Raw genomic sequence first — 14,341 nt, 5'->3', positions numbered from 1 at the left:
CTTATCTCCATTTACATGCTATGTAACATATAACTAAACACTAGTATTTTATAGACTTCCTATTTTATTTATTTTGTTCATGCTATATATTGTTTTCCCAACACCACCACCACCACCCACCCCTGCATTCCACCAAACTAAAAATGCAAGCTTAATGAGGGCAGGGACAGACATTTGCCTATATTATTGAAACCAGACATCCAATGGGCACGGGCTGCCTGTCACTACTTGAGCCAATTAAGCAGTGACAGGGTTGAATCATATATGAATGTTTATTCCAATACTGCCGGCAGTATGGGAGAGCAGCAGGTCATCCACAAAAATCTGCTCTGCAACCTTCCATAAGCCAGCTGCTTATATTGAGTAGAAGGGCAAAGATTACATGGGGAAGTAGGGATTATACGCGCGGGGAAGTATGCCATTTGGGCTGGGGTTGGACCCCATTGTTTGGGCAACAAGGTCATTAATCCTTCCATGATATTAGATAGTTCTTGAATGAGAAGAGACCACATTCCAAGTTGGTTCCCAGGTCTAAGGTTGACTGCCAGGTCTAAAGTTGACTCCCAGGTCCTAGGGGCGTACATCTCCCAGTCAGGTTAGAACGTCTTTTCTTTGATCAGAACAAGGCCATCACGGTTAACAGAGCATGATTAATAATTTCTTATAACTATAGCTAGTCCCCAATATTCTATTTTCCCCCTAACATTATTCCTTCTCTGTGTCCTCAGAGCCTACAACAGTACCTGGCATATAATGGGATACTCAAATATTTAAGGAGTGAAGGAACAATGGAATATTGGATGAACGCATGCGTGAGTAAATAAATTTTTAGTTGTGAGGATTAGGACCTTTGGGATAGTCTGGTCGCCTGAGGACGTCCACTGAGACTGAGAATAGGATACTCTGATCTCTCTCAGGATGGATGCCCATCGCAGGGGTCTAGCGATCCTTTCTTGACCTCGTCTAGCAAGTTGCTTAGCAACCGGCCGCCGGGCCCTCCGCCTCCGCTAGAGGGCGCTCGGGCGGAGAGACGTGCACGCGTGCGCAGCCCTGGCGGCGCGGGAGGCACGTCACTTCCTGTTTCTTTAGGGGAACGTGGCTTTCCCCGCAGTGCCCATCTCCTGATGCAGCGGCCGGAACTGGAATCGGACCCGGAGCGCAGCTTCGTTATGGACTCAGCCCTCAGTGACCCGCATAACGCCAGCGCCGAGGCTGGCAGCCCGGCCAACGGCACCACGCGGCCGCCCTCCACGCCCGAGGGCATCGCGCTGGCCTACGGCAGCCTCCTGCTCATGGCGCTGCTGCCCATCTTCTTCGGCGCCCTGCGCTCCGTGCGCTGCGCCCGCGGCAAGGTAGGGTCGGCGGCAAAACCGGGTGCTTTCCACCCCCACCCGGGAGACGGCTGACATGGGCCCGCCCCGCCCGCAGTAGAAGAGACAGACACCTCCTTTCCCTGCGCCTGATCCCCACCCCTGGCCCACCTCCCGCGATGGCCTTGGGCGTTGCAACCTCGGGGCCCCGACCCGCGATCACCCGCGATCCGGCTACTGGCCCTTCCCCGGATAGGGCCTGGGTGCTAGCGCTGTCAGCTGACCCTCACTCTGATTCCGGTACTAATAGTTCTGAGCCAACTAGACCCAACCCAGCCTCTGCTCTGGCTGTTCATCCCACCTGAGACACTCACCCCATCCCGGCTCCGCATCAGCCCGCCCTGTCCCTGGTGGGGCGCTGGTCCTAAGGACTCCTTAGTGGTACAGTCTCGTGTCATCCCTCTGTCAGGAGCCCTGCCACACCCCATCCCAGGGCATTGTCTAGCATCCAGGCCCAGCCCTGGACTCGAACACCTGTCCAACTGGAATCCGTGGCCTGTAGTGTGCTCTCCCAGAATCTCCAGATCAGGCCCTTGTCCCTGCCTCAAAAAAAAAAAAAATATTTATATATATATATATATATATATATATATATATATATATATATTATTATTATTATTTTAAAAACCTAGGAGTATAGACCCAGCTTACAGTTTTTCACATCACTTTCTGGAACCAATTTCAGTCGGCCAGCCCCTCAGTACCTGGCAACTTGGTGCCTCCCTGTTTAACCAGGTGTAGACACCTTATTTGACTGGTTTCCTCTTCCTGACAACCAGCTAACCTTGTCTTACCTTAGCCCCGACCCTACCTCAAAGTAGCCTTTCTCTTTATGCACCCAAGACAGCCCCTCCACCAAATGGCCTACCTGCTCAGTAACTGCGCTGCTGGTGGCACCCCGGGTGAGACTGGCCAGACCACATCCCTGGCTTTCCTCAGCACCTGTCCCATTGGATACCAACGAGAACACAGCACCTTCCACCTCTCTTCTTCCTGCCCCCACCCTTCCCTAAATTAAGCCCTCTCTAGCCCACCGTACCAATGGCTTCTCATTTCCTGGCACCCGGTCCCCTCCTCCACAGCCTCCCGCTCTGCAGCTCCCGCTGCTCCTCCCCACCCAAACCTGAAGTTGAACCTAAGCGGAAGCTGCCTTACCCCAAGAGGGCAGGCCCACAAAGCAACTGCCACTTTTGAAACTGCTCATACCCGCCTTCTTGAAACATTACCCAGCTTGAGCAGTGGCTAAAGCCTGCCACCTTCCCCAAGATGCAAGGACTCAGCTACCGGTTCTCTGTGGTCAGATGCCGAGGGGAATAGGCAGGAAGGTTGGCCCCATTTACCTTTCTGTTCTGCTCCTTTTAAGCAGAGTTCAGGTGGCCTTCAGCCCCCCTAATAATACTTTCTGGCAGACACTTTGGTGCAGGGAGAAGTTCTGAAATAGACCAGGACCAAGGAGGTGAGGGGCAGCATGTGTACACACTGGGCAGTTTATCTGAGGGGCTCCCAAAATTGAGTAATTCTTGGCAGCTTCTCTGCATAGGGATCACTAATCTCTTCAGAAAACACCTTCCAGGCAACAAAATTTCCTGAATTTCCACCATTGTCTAGGGTGTGGGGATGCTGCCGAGATGAGTGGTTCTGAGCCCTGTCACTGGACAAGGGAGGAGTAACCAACTCTGTGACTGCGTTACAGGTAGTGCTCAGGGTTTAAGGAGAAAGGCTGGGCACACCTGGGGCAGGGCAGGACGATTTTGTGCTGAGAAGACATTCTAGGAATGAGAAATCCAGGTAAGTAGGGGTGCAAAGCAGTTTAGAAGATGGTGTGGCTGGAGCAGAGGGTCTGGATAGAAGAGAGCTTTAGATCCACTGTCGCCTCAAATACCTCCCCCCAGCATCTCCTGCGGGACAGCAGGGGGTGGAAGACAGTGCGTGAAGTTGTAAAGGGCCTGATCCTGACTTAGTGGCCTCCCACCACTAGGATATTCTAAAGTTTACCAGGCCTTCACCCTCTTTTATTCTCCCAGCAACCGAGTGTGGTGAGCAGGGCCAGGTTTATTATCCCATTGTACGGAGAAAGAAGCTGAGAATCAAAGAAATGGCTTCTCAAGATCACTCTGCCAAATAGTGACAGAACCGGGTGCTGCTAGTCCTCGTCTGGGGCCCTCTACTTGATACACAGGTGCCCCTAAATATAGAATCCCATGTAGGTGCCCCTAAATGATACACAAGTGGCATTTTGGCCTAGGGAAAGGACTGGCCAAATGACTTCCTTTTTCTGCCCTGAGTCATGCTTCCCCCGTCATTTGGCAGGGAGAGAGGAAAGTCAATATGGGGGCTCAAGAGTTTTGATTTCCCATCAGTGTTAAACCCCAAAGCCAGCTGAGAGAGGGCATGTGAGGACAAAATTCTCTCTGAGACCAACTTGTCCATAACAGGCAGGGCAAATTAATGAAATGAGGAGAAGAAAGTGGGGCATCCAGGAGGGTGTTAGGAAGAAGTAGGCATGGGTGCCCATCCCTGTCAGAGACCTGCGTTCCCAGAAAAGAGCAGATCCCAGGCCCAGCAGTAGCCCAGCAGATTCCTTCAAAGGCGCTTAGCCTGTAACTCCGAGGAACCCCTCAGCCAACTGGACTGGGCTCCTGCTCTGTGCAAGGCCCTGGGCTGGGTACCAGTGGTGCCAGAACAAAGAAGGCCAAGCCCTGCCTTCACAGTGCGCAGTCGCCAAAGAAACATGTGCAACCAGCCAACTAAACGGAATGCTGATGTGCCTCTAGAATTGACAGCAGTTGTCTTTGTGTGGAGGGTAAGAGTTCAGCAGGAGGTACAGGAAGAGAGGGAGGCCTGGGACCACAGGGGAGACGGGGAGTAGTGTGATGTGGGCCCAGTACAGAGGCTTGGATGGGAGACAAGAAGATGCTTAGGGAGCCTACGGGCTTTCTGAGGTACTGAATCCTGAAGACAATGCAACGGTTAATCTTCATAGTTACAAAAGTACTACACAGTTGCTCTTTGGGGGGAAAATTCAAACCATGCAGAAATGAAAGGAAAAGGCTTCTCAGGACCACTCGTTGGAAGTAACCCAGTTGGCTGTTTGGTGTGTAACCTTCCAGAACTTTTTCTGTGTTTGTGCAAACATATGTGTGTGCCCGTGTGTATATCCATATGTAAATTTATTTTTCTAAACATTAGGATTTATAGTGCATAATGCTCTGCAACTTAAGTGTGTGTGTGTGTGTGTGTGTGTGTGTTTTATTTAACAATGTCTTGGTCATTTTCCTATGTCAGTACACATGGATCTACCTCATTGTCCTATGGCAAGGAGGGTGGGTAATGCACACCCATGGTATAGAATTCCAGAAGAGCAGAAGGGTGCACAGCGAGTCTTCCTCCCCCACCAGTGGCCCACATTCCCTCCCCAGAGGCAGACTTGTTACCTGTTTCCAGGAGATTCTGTGCCTTTATAAATAAACACGCTTTTCCCCACTTTTGCTATTTAACTGTTATATTTTATTATATATGCACTTTTTTTGCACCTTTCTTTTTTTCATTAAATATATATTGGTGATAAATATATCAGTACCTATGGAGTGGTGGTCCTGCCTGCACGCCAAAAGCATGACTCAGCATCACCTGAGAATTTGTGAGAAATGCAAATTCTTTTCTTTTTTAACTTGAACAAAATTTATTGGTTTTTCTTGATTGACTCTGAAAGAGCTTTTTGGGTTCATCTGGCCTTGTTTCCGGGCTGTTGCTGCTTTTAAAGCCCTTTGTTGCTTCTTCAGCTTTTAAACCTCCTGGTAAACCCAACTGCACAGAGCCTTCTTGGTCACCCAGCTGCAGTGGGCTTTTCGGTGGTACAGAGGGGAAAGGTCTTCTCAAAGACATAGTAGGTGGTCTTAGGAAGGTTTTTGAGCATCTTTTTCCTCTGAGCAATGCTCATCAGCAGTTAGCGCTTGTGGGCTGTGTCCCTTCAATGTTTCTACATGTGTTCTTCATAATTGCAGATTCTGACAGGCAGGCAACACTTCGGGCCTCCAGGGAGCTGGTGTCCTCAGGGTTTGCCACAACTTTGTTCATCAGTGGTTCTTGCTTGACTTTTTTGTGTGTGTGATTTTTGTTGTTGTTGTTTTTGCTTGATTTTTAGCTCCTCCTTCCGGTTCACCTTTTCCAAAGACAAGAGTCTTTTCTCGACATCAGCCTTCTCAATTCCAGGACGTTCTGGTAATCTGAGCAGTGTGGAAGAGGCAGGTCGTCTTGGCTGGGCCAGACTAGTTTCTAGATGGCATATCCGCAGGCGGCTGGCAGACAAGACCTTGGGGAGACGAGGGGAGGACCCCGGGTCAGATGGAAGTCAGGCGCACCCTCCAACCAGCAGCCCAAAGGCTGGGGCCTGGAGCCGAATGGAACTAGCACCCTCCACGCCGCCCTCAGCATGGTGGCTTCTGACCCCAGCGGGCAGCTGCTCTGTGGCCTTCGCAGTGCAGACTGGTTACATGGGCTGAGAAATCCAAATTCAGAATGAGAAACTCAGGTGGGCCCAGCAGTCTGTTTTCACAAGCCCTCCTGGTGGATCTGATGTGTGTTGAAGTGTGAGAACCCTGAAGTGTGAGTCCTCCGCGGTTCATTGAGGTTGTGTCAGTCCTTTGCTGTTACAAGCCAGGCTGAAATCAATCTCGTACAGTCATTTCACACTTGTCAATGTATTTGTAGGATAAATTCCTTGAAATGGATTTGCTGGGTCAAAGGCAAAGTGTTTTAACTTTACCAAATTATCCACCAGAGGGGTTATACCAGTTTAGACTCGTACAACCAATATCCTGGATTCCTGTGTAATGACTGCTTAGTGTCCGTTAGCTGGAGATGTTTGCGCAGGCATGTGATACAATCAGGTCTAAGCTTCAGAAAGCACTCCTGGCAGGTCAGTAATAGGCAGGAGGGAGAAAGGGAAGAGGCTGGTGAGGTGGTTGGAGGCAAAGGATTGGGGTGAGGGGTTAGTTCAGGAAATGCTTAGGAAGCAGAATTGTGGCAGGGTGGGTGAGTGGACTTTGTAACGAGGAGAGAAGACCCTTGGTCTCCAGCTGGAGTGGCAGAGTAACAGAATGGTCCATGAGTTCCAGAGCGTCTCTAGGGCCTGGCTGGTAGCTGTATCCCAGAGCCTGAGCTGAACCAATGACTGGAAGCCAGGCATCTGTCTTTCCTCACTGCTCTTGCTCCCGCCCTGATAACTGAACATCCAGAATGTCACTAGAAACTAAAATTATGTCTGCTACTTGTGTCAGCGTTCCCCCCACTCTCTAATTATGTTTCATGTGTCAGGAGCTATTGCATTCGTATAGGAGTGTCTGATCCAGCCGTGGGCAAACTACGGCCCGTGGGCCGGATCTGGCTGTTCTATCCTGTTCTCTTGCTCTCTCTCCCCTCCGCTCCTTTACTTTGAATTTATATTAGTTCACACAAACACTCCATCCATGCTTTTGTTCCGGCCCTCCGGTCCAGTTTAAGAACCCATTGTGGCCCTCGAGTCAAAAAGTTTGCCCACCCCTGGTCTGGTCTAAAAAAAATCCAAATCGAATTAGGAGAGAATCCTAACAACATTTAGTGTTTTTGTAACTATGAGGTTTAACTGTTCTGTTGCCAGCATCTGTTCCTCAAAAAGGTCTCAGGCTCCCTGAGCATCTTGTCACAACTTTCCAGCAGAAATTGCTAGATAGGAAAGGTAGAGGGTACCTAGAGAGTAATAGCCAAGAGTTTGGGCTCTGGAACCAGATGGCTGCAGTGTGAATCCTGGCTCTGCTGCTCACCAGCTGCATGACCTCAAAGCAAGTCATTTCACCTCTCTGAGCCTCAGTTTCCTCACCTGTAAAATGGAGCTACTAAGCATACCTGCTTTGTAGGGTTTTTGTGAGGATGAAGTCATGTAAAATGCCTAGAACTGTGCTTGGCCCCTAAAAAGCTCTCAGTAAATGTTATTCTTATTACTGTTACTGTCAGTCGAATTTCAAGTCTCCCATTCTGACTCAGCGTTACGGCATGGGTTATTTATAACAGTCACTCACGGAGGAGACCTAATTCCTTTGTATGGTGGAGCATCTGTTCAACCTTGGTTTGTCATCAAATAATATTAAGCCTCTTCCCGCCCAGGATACTGGGCTGAAATGAAAGGAATATGTGGAAATGAGCCCTAACATTGGTAGGCGAAGCCAGAGTCCCCTGGATACTTTCACACCAGTGTGCTTGGCCTTCAATGTCTTGCTTAAGTGGCATCTGCTCCAACCACTTCTGATACGCCCCTACTTCCATGCAGAAGCAGTGTCTGTTTGCTTTCTCACGATCCCCTTGTATATAATAATATAAAGCATTTAGACAGCTTGAGTGACGTGCTCAAGGCTCAGCACTAAATACTTCCAGTGCAAAAATCCTAGTCTCCTGACAAGTCATACTACAGCTGAGGAAGTTGGCTCTGAGAGAGTAACTCCCAAGGTCCCACAGCTGGGGAGGCAGAGCAGGAAGCATACTGGGCTTTCTGACATCAGAGCCCTCTCAACTATTTGGCATCCGTGCCATGTATCAGACCCGTATACATGTCTTATTTTGTCACATGTCACCATGTATGGTGATATTCTGCCATGTATCAAACTCATATACATGTTTTATTTTGTCACGTGTCACCGTGTATGGTGATATTCTGTTTACTGCCAAGGTCTTGGCCGACTTGCCTGTGAACTCTTTGAGGTCAGGAGCTAGTTGGGGGGGGGGGGGGCGGTTTGAGTGTGTGCTCACACTACTGCTACACAGGAAACAATTTGTGGAGGTACGGAGAGCGGGTGAGGAACTTGGCCAAGTCCCCAAGCATACTCCTGCCAAAAGCAGAAACCAAGGGCTGAGAGAGAAGAGGGAGGGAAGATAACCCTGCCTCTCAGTGCCAGTGTTGCTCACCCCCTTTCCCCCCACCCCACATCCCAGCAAGGCTGCCAGAGAGTGACTCCCACAGAGCTGCCTCTGGGGGCTCCAGAGGGAGGCTTCTTCCTTCTAGCCCTGTGCCTGGGCTCTCAGCCATGCCTGTGTGGGGGTTGGGTGAAGGGGGCCGCCCTGATAATCGCAGCTCCTCATGTTCACAGCACTTTACAGTTTGCCAGGCTCTTACACATCCCATATCTCATTTGGTTTAAGCCCCTTGCCCCTTTTAGAAGTAAGTTTGACAGATGTGTAAGTGATTTGTCTCACCCAGCAAGCCATTAGAGCAATGAATACCTTGGCTATACTTCATATGCATCATTTTGCACATGTATGAATTATAACTGTGGGGAAAATTCCCAGAAGTGGAATTGCTTGGTCAAAGGGTATGTGCATTTGTGCTTTTGGCAGATATTGGCCAATGTGCTCTCTACAGGAAGACCTGTCAGTAGTGTGGGTCAGCCCGTTTTCCTCATAGCCTCACCAACTCAGTGTATGATCAAACGTGGATTTTGCCATTCTGATGATGAAAAATGGAATCTCAGTGTACTGTAATTTGAGCTTCTCTTATTAAGAGTGAAGATGGGATAGAAACCAAGATGGCGGCATAGGTAAACACCTGAACTGCTGCCTCGCACAACAATTTCAAAACTACAACTAAAAGACAAAACAGACATCATCCAGAACCACAGGAAGGCTGGCTGAGTGGAAATTCTACAACTAGAAGGAAAGAGAAAAGCACACTGAGACTCAGAGGAGCTGCAGAAGGCAGAGGTACTGAGACGTGCGCGTGCACGCGCAGAGAGGACTGGCAACTGAGTGCGCGGCTGGCTTTCTCAAGCGGGAGGGAGACAAAAGCTCCCAACTGCGCTGAACTCCAGTTCCGGGCGAGACTTTGGGGACCCAGACTCATACGGGGTGAAACTGGACTGTCAGGAAAGAGAAAAGCACACTGAAACTCAGAGGAACTGGGGAAGGCAGAGGTACCGATGTGCGCACGTACAGGTACTGAGTACGTGGCTGGCTTTCTCAAGCAGGAGAGAGACAGAAGCTCCCGACTGCACTGAACTCCAGTTCTGGGTGAGACTCTGGGGACCCAGACTCATTCGGAGAGAAACTGGACTGTCTGGCAGCAGGCGGAACTCGAAGGCAGCATTCTCTCATAGGTGCTTGCAGCGATTACCACGGGACACTGAGACACAGGGGCCTATTAGGGCAGGGCTGACGAAAAACCAATGCTGTCTGCTCCGCCCTGAGACTCCGCCCCATCCAAGCTGAGCACAGAGGCTTTTGCAAGTCTTGTCTCATAAGTAGACACACCTGATCCTCACAGCCAATTGGCCTGGAGGTCAATTCCTCCCAGTGATACCAACAACAATCAAGGCTTAACTACAACAAGACTGTGCACACAGCCCACAAAAGGGTGCACCAAGTGTGTCCACCTCAGGTAACTGGGGAGGCTGAGCCACTGGGCCCTATAGGACACCTAGCACACAAAGCCACTCTATCAACTCAGGGAAGCAGCCAAAATGCGGAGGCAAAGAAACAGGTCACAAATGACAGAAATGGAGGAAAGCAAACGACTGGATATAGAGTTCAAAACCACGGTTATAAGGTTTTTCAAGAATTTTCTAGAAAAGGCCGATAAATTTAGCGAGACCCTCGAGGATATGAAAAAGGACCAACTAGAAAGTAAGCATACACTGACTGAAATAAAAAATATTATACAGAGATCAACCAGCAGACTAGAGGATCGCAAGAATCAAGTCAAAGATTTGAAATACAAAGAAGCAAAAAACACTCAACCGGAAAAGCAAACAGAAAAAAGAATCCAAAAATATGAAGATAGTGTAAGGAGCCTCTGGGACAACTTCAAGCATACCAACATCAGAATTATGGGGGTGCCAAAAGAAGAGAGAGAGCAAGATACTGAAAACCTATTTGAAGAAATAATGACCGAAAATTTCCCCCACCTGGTGAAAGAAAGAGACAAGTCCAGGAAGCGCAGAGAACCCCAAACAAAAGGAATCCAAAGAGGACCACAAACAAGACACATCATAATTAAAATGCCAAGAGCAAAAGACAGAGAATATTAAAAGCAGCAAGAGAAAAACAGTTAATTACCTACAAGGGAGCACCCATACGACTGTCAGTGGATTTCTCAACAGAAACTATGCAGGCCAGACGGGAGTGGCAAGAAATATTCAAAGTGATGAATAGCAAGAACCTACAACCAAGATTACTCTACCCAGCAAAGCTATCATTCAGAATTGAAGGGCAGATAAAGAGCTTCACAGATAAGAAAAAGCTAAAGGAGTTCATCACCACCAAACCAGTATTATATGAAATGCTGAAAGGTATTCTTTAAGAAGAGGAAGAAGAAGAAAAAGGTAAAGATAAAAATTATGAACAACAAATACATATCTATCAACAAGTGAATCTAAAAATCAAGTGAATAAAAAAATCTGATGAACAGAATAAACTGGTGAATATAATAGAATCAGGGGCATAGAAAGGGAGTGGACTGACAATTCTCGGGGGAAAGGGGTATGGGGGGATTCGGGAAGAGACGGGACAAAAATCGTACACCTATGGATGAGGACGGGGGGGGGGGGATAAGGGCAGAGGGTGGGGTGGTAACCGGGTGGGGGGGGGCTATGGGGGAAAAAAGAGGAACAATTGTAATAATCTGAACAATAAAGATTTATTAAATTTAAAAAAAAAAGTGAAGATGGCCCTCGCTAGTGGACTGAAGGGTCCAGGTTAGATTCCAGTCAAGGGCACATACCTAAGTTGCAGGCTCCTCCCCAGCCTGGGCCCTGGTCAGGGCTCATGCAGGAGGCAACCAATCAATGTGTTTCTCTCTGTCTTTCCCTCTCTATTCCACTCTCTCTTTAAAAATCAATGGAAAAATATCCTCAGGTGAGGATTTTAAAAAAAAAAGAAAGAGTAAAGATGAACATTTTTCCTGTGATTAAGAACCATTTGTAGTTCCTGATCTGTGGATCTTCTCTTTATATCTTGAGCATGTGCAGGTTACAATTTCACAAACCTGCCCAGTGGCCCTCCCCTAGAGGACCAGTTTGTACACAAATGAGTGACATGTAAGCATCCCTTTTCACCACCCCTCCCATCTCCTAGTGATCATTTAATGGGCTTCCTGCTCTATGCCCCTATCTCCTTCGCCTTGTGAAACCTTCCACTGTGATGCATGAGGGCCTCCCTGGGCCAAATACCTCTCCAGGCAGCTTCCCCCTTAGCTTGTTTTGTCCTGTTGGTTTTTAAGAGCAGCTGTGAGCCAAAATATTAATGAGACTGCAGCTGAACATGATCCCTTCTTTTAGGGATGCTGGAGCCTTATTCACAGGATGGACATGATGGTGGAATCTCAGGCACCCTGATGAGTGTGGCTCTTGTGGAGAGAACTTCTCTTTGGCATAAGCAGAAGTCTAATCTGGTGTGGCAAGGACTTTCAGTAGCTATGATATAAAATAGAATTAGTCATAAAGTGCAGTGAGAGTTGCAGTTGTGAAGCAGGCTTACCCCAGTGGGGGAATCTGGAAAAGCTTCATGGCAGTGACACTCGCTGGGTCCTTGAAGACTGAGGGTTTTGCCCAGCAAAGGGCATGGAGATCATCGTGATTCCGAACGCTTCTCACTTTGTGTTTTTAATATTCTACTATTGATGAGCTTTCATTAGAGAGTCTTTTGGTATGAATTCTACAGAGCTGTTTAATTCCTGTGTTGCACTTATTACTCCATTTCCAATTTTCCCATATTTATAATACTGAAATTATTTTTATTGCATTCAGTTCTTTTTCATGTAAACATTTATCCTCTGTCAGCTCTTTACCCAGATCACATTCTTGCCAACTACGGCATCTGTCATTGTAAATTTAGTTGCAGCTTTCACTCTTACCAGATTCGGTTTTCCCAAATTTCTTAAGTTTTAAGTGTTGTCAAGATTGGCTTCTCACCCTGGCCAGTTTGGCTCAGTGCATAGCTCGCGGACTGAAGAGTCCTGGGTTCCATTCGGTCAAGGGCACGTACTTCGGTTGCAGACTCCTGCCCCACTCAGAGCTCAAGCAGGAAGCAAACAATCTATGTCTCTCTCACATCGATGTTTCTCTCTGGCTCTCCCCCTCCCTTCCATTCATTCTCTCTAAGAATAATCAATGGGAAAATATCCTCCAGTGAGGATTACCACACACGCACACAAAAAAAGATGCTTCTCACTGTTGGTGCCTTCCCATGTGTGGGTCCAGCCATTGTCCGTTTTGTTGGTTGTTGGTTTATTTCCGCTCAGTATTCACTACCTGCTGGATCAGAGATGAATCATATTCACCTCTTAGCTAATCCATAAGAAAATTGGAAATCGTTCTCATGAGTTCTAGGACAACTCTGTTATCACCAGTTTCCAAGGTTTTTGTTTTTTGTTCTTGCTGTTTTTCAGTTATTACATTCCTAGTGGCTGCCTCTGCCATAGATCTTCTCCCCAGATAAGCTACATGTGGCATGGGGTCCTCCCTGGGCTTTCCCTGTCAGGGTCCAGATTTCCTCAGTGGCAAAATAGTGGCATCAGAGCATCTTGCCCCAGAGTGACTGGGCAGCACCCCTGGCAGAGGGAACAGCCTTAACAAAGCCTGGAGTTAAGAAAACATGGGGCTCCTGAAGCACCTAATTGAACGGGGGGCAGGGAGGGGGAAGGAGGTTAATGAGCTCCTGGAGCATCAACTCCTCACCAGTGTCCAGCCCTAGGAGGCCAGAACCACACCCCTGCTCAGTGGGCCCCTTTGTTCTCTCCTCTAGAATGCCTCGGACATGCCCGAGACCATCACCAGCCGGGACGCCGCCCGCTTCCCCATCATCGCCAGCTGCACACTCTTGGGGCTCTACCTCTTTTTCAAAGTAAGTCTTTGCCACCTGTTATGTCATTTGGTTTCAGTAATTTTATTTTCTTTTGTTTTATTTTTTCCATCCCAGGAGACATGCATGTTCATTTATAGAAAATAAAGAGCAGGAAAAAAATCCTTAAAATTCACCCCTAGACCCACTTCCCAGAGACAGCCACTATTGGTGTTTGCGACTGTATCCCACCAATCTTGACTTCTTTTCTGCGTGAAGCTTTTTGGGTTTTTTTGCATGATACCGTTTGGTTTCATGGTGCTATTTATGTTGGGATGGGGTATAGCTTGTGTCTCAGACATACCTCTACCATACTAATTGCTTTTTTTTTTTTTTTTAATTTATCGAGGTTTATTTTCCTAATAAAAGTTACGCAGGCTCAGTGTTGAAAACCTGGCAAACACAGAAAAGTAAAAAGGGAAAAACATCAGTCATCCAAAACCCCTCTTCCAGAGACAGTCACAGAGTCCCTTTTGAGGTGTGTCCTTCCACTGTTTCTCCCGTGCATGGTTTTGCCGTAACTGTAACCATGTGGTGTATTCAGTTTCGTAGCTGCTTTTTTCACTTCCCATTAATAACATCATAAGCATTTCCTCATGTTACTACAAACTCTCCTTAAACTATATTTAATATAACATAACTTATTTTCTAATTATAAAAGTAATATAAATAGAAAACTTAAAGAAAAGGAGGGGAAAATATCAAGAGAAATACACAAATGTAATCCCTTTTGACATTTTAGCCTGTCTCCTTTCAGGCTTCTGATTAGCATATTTTTTAATAGTACATCACAAGCACTTTTTGCCTGATCAGTGAAAATTCCTCAAGGACAACCTTTAACTTACAATTTCAGAATACCATGTCTATGGTTAAAAACCTTTTTCAATCTAAGGAAGGTGTAAATGAGCCATAATCCTCTCCTCAATATAGTTTCTTATGAATCTTTACATAAAAGATTGTATAGATCAGCCGTGGGCAAACTACAGCCCGTGGGCCGGATCCGGCTGTTCTATCCGGTTCTCTTGCTCTCCCCTCCGCTCCTTTACTTTGAATTTATATTAGTTCACACAAACACTTCATCCATGCTTTTGTTCCGGCCCTCCGGTCCAGTT

At 47.5% G+C, this 14,341-nt stretch overlaps 1 protein-coding gene and 1 pseudogene across 4 annotated transcripts in view; one reads left to right on the top strand and one right to left on the bottom strand.

The window, feature by feature from the left end:
* The first annotated feature begins 1,061 nt into the window (after positions 1-1,061).
* Positions 1,062-14,341, top strand: part of HM13 (histocompatibility minor 13) — a 41,993-nt gene continuing 28,713 nt past the window's right edge. For 2 of the 3 annotated variants that reach the window (XR_013961369.1, XM_080683182.1), the window contains exons 1-2: positions 1,074-1,352; positions 13,134-13,232. Coding sequence is in view for 2 of the 3 variants with exons in the window: in XM_080683182.1 (XP_080539308.1) it covers positions 1,125-1,352; positions 13,134-13,232 (327 nt within the window). In the remaining variant the exon portion in view is untranslated. Of the gene's footprint in view, positions 1,353-13,133; positions 13,233-14,341 lie in introns of all 3 variants that reach the window. The other variant, XM_080683183.1, reaches the window with a different exon arrangement.
* On the bottom strand, positions 4,997-7,287 carry LOC308255825 (small ribosomal subunit protein uS15m-like; annotated as a pseudogene). The gene is made up of 2 exons: positions 7,254-7,287; positions 4,997-5,596 (listed from the first exon to the last, which is right to left on the bottom strand). The product of its transcript is annotated as a small ribosomal subunit protein uS15m-like (transcript).

Source organism: Plecotus auritus (genome assembly GCF_963455305.1).
Source record: "Plecotus auritus genome assembly, chromosome: 8".
In the NCBI taxonomy this organism is placed as follows: Eukaryota; Metazoa; Chordata; class Mammalia; order Chiroptera; family Vespertilionidae; genus Plecotus; species Plecotus auritus.
Note: the sequence above shows the minus strand (reverse complement) of the source record. Positions and strands in the feature narration are given on the sequence as shown.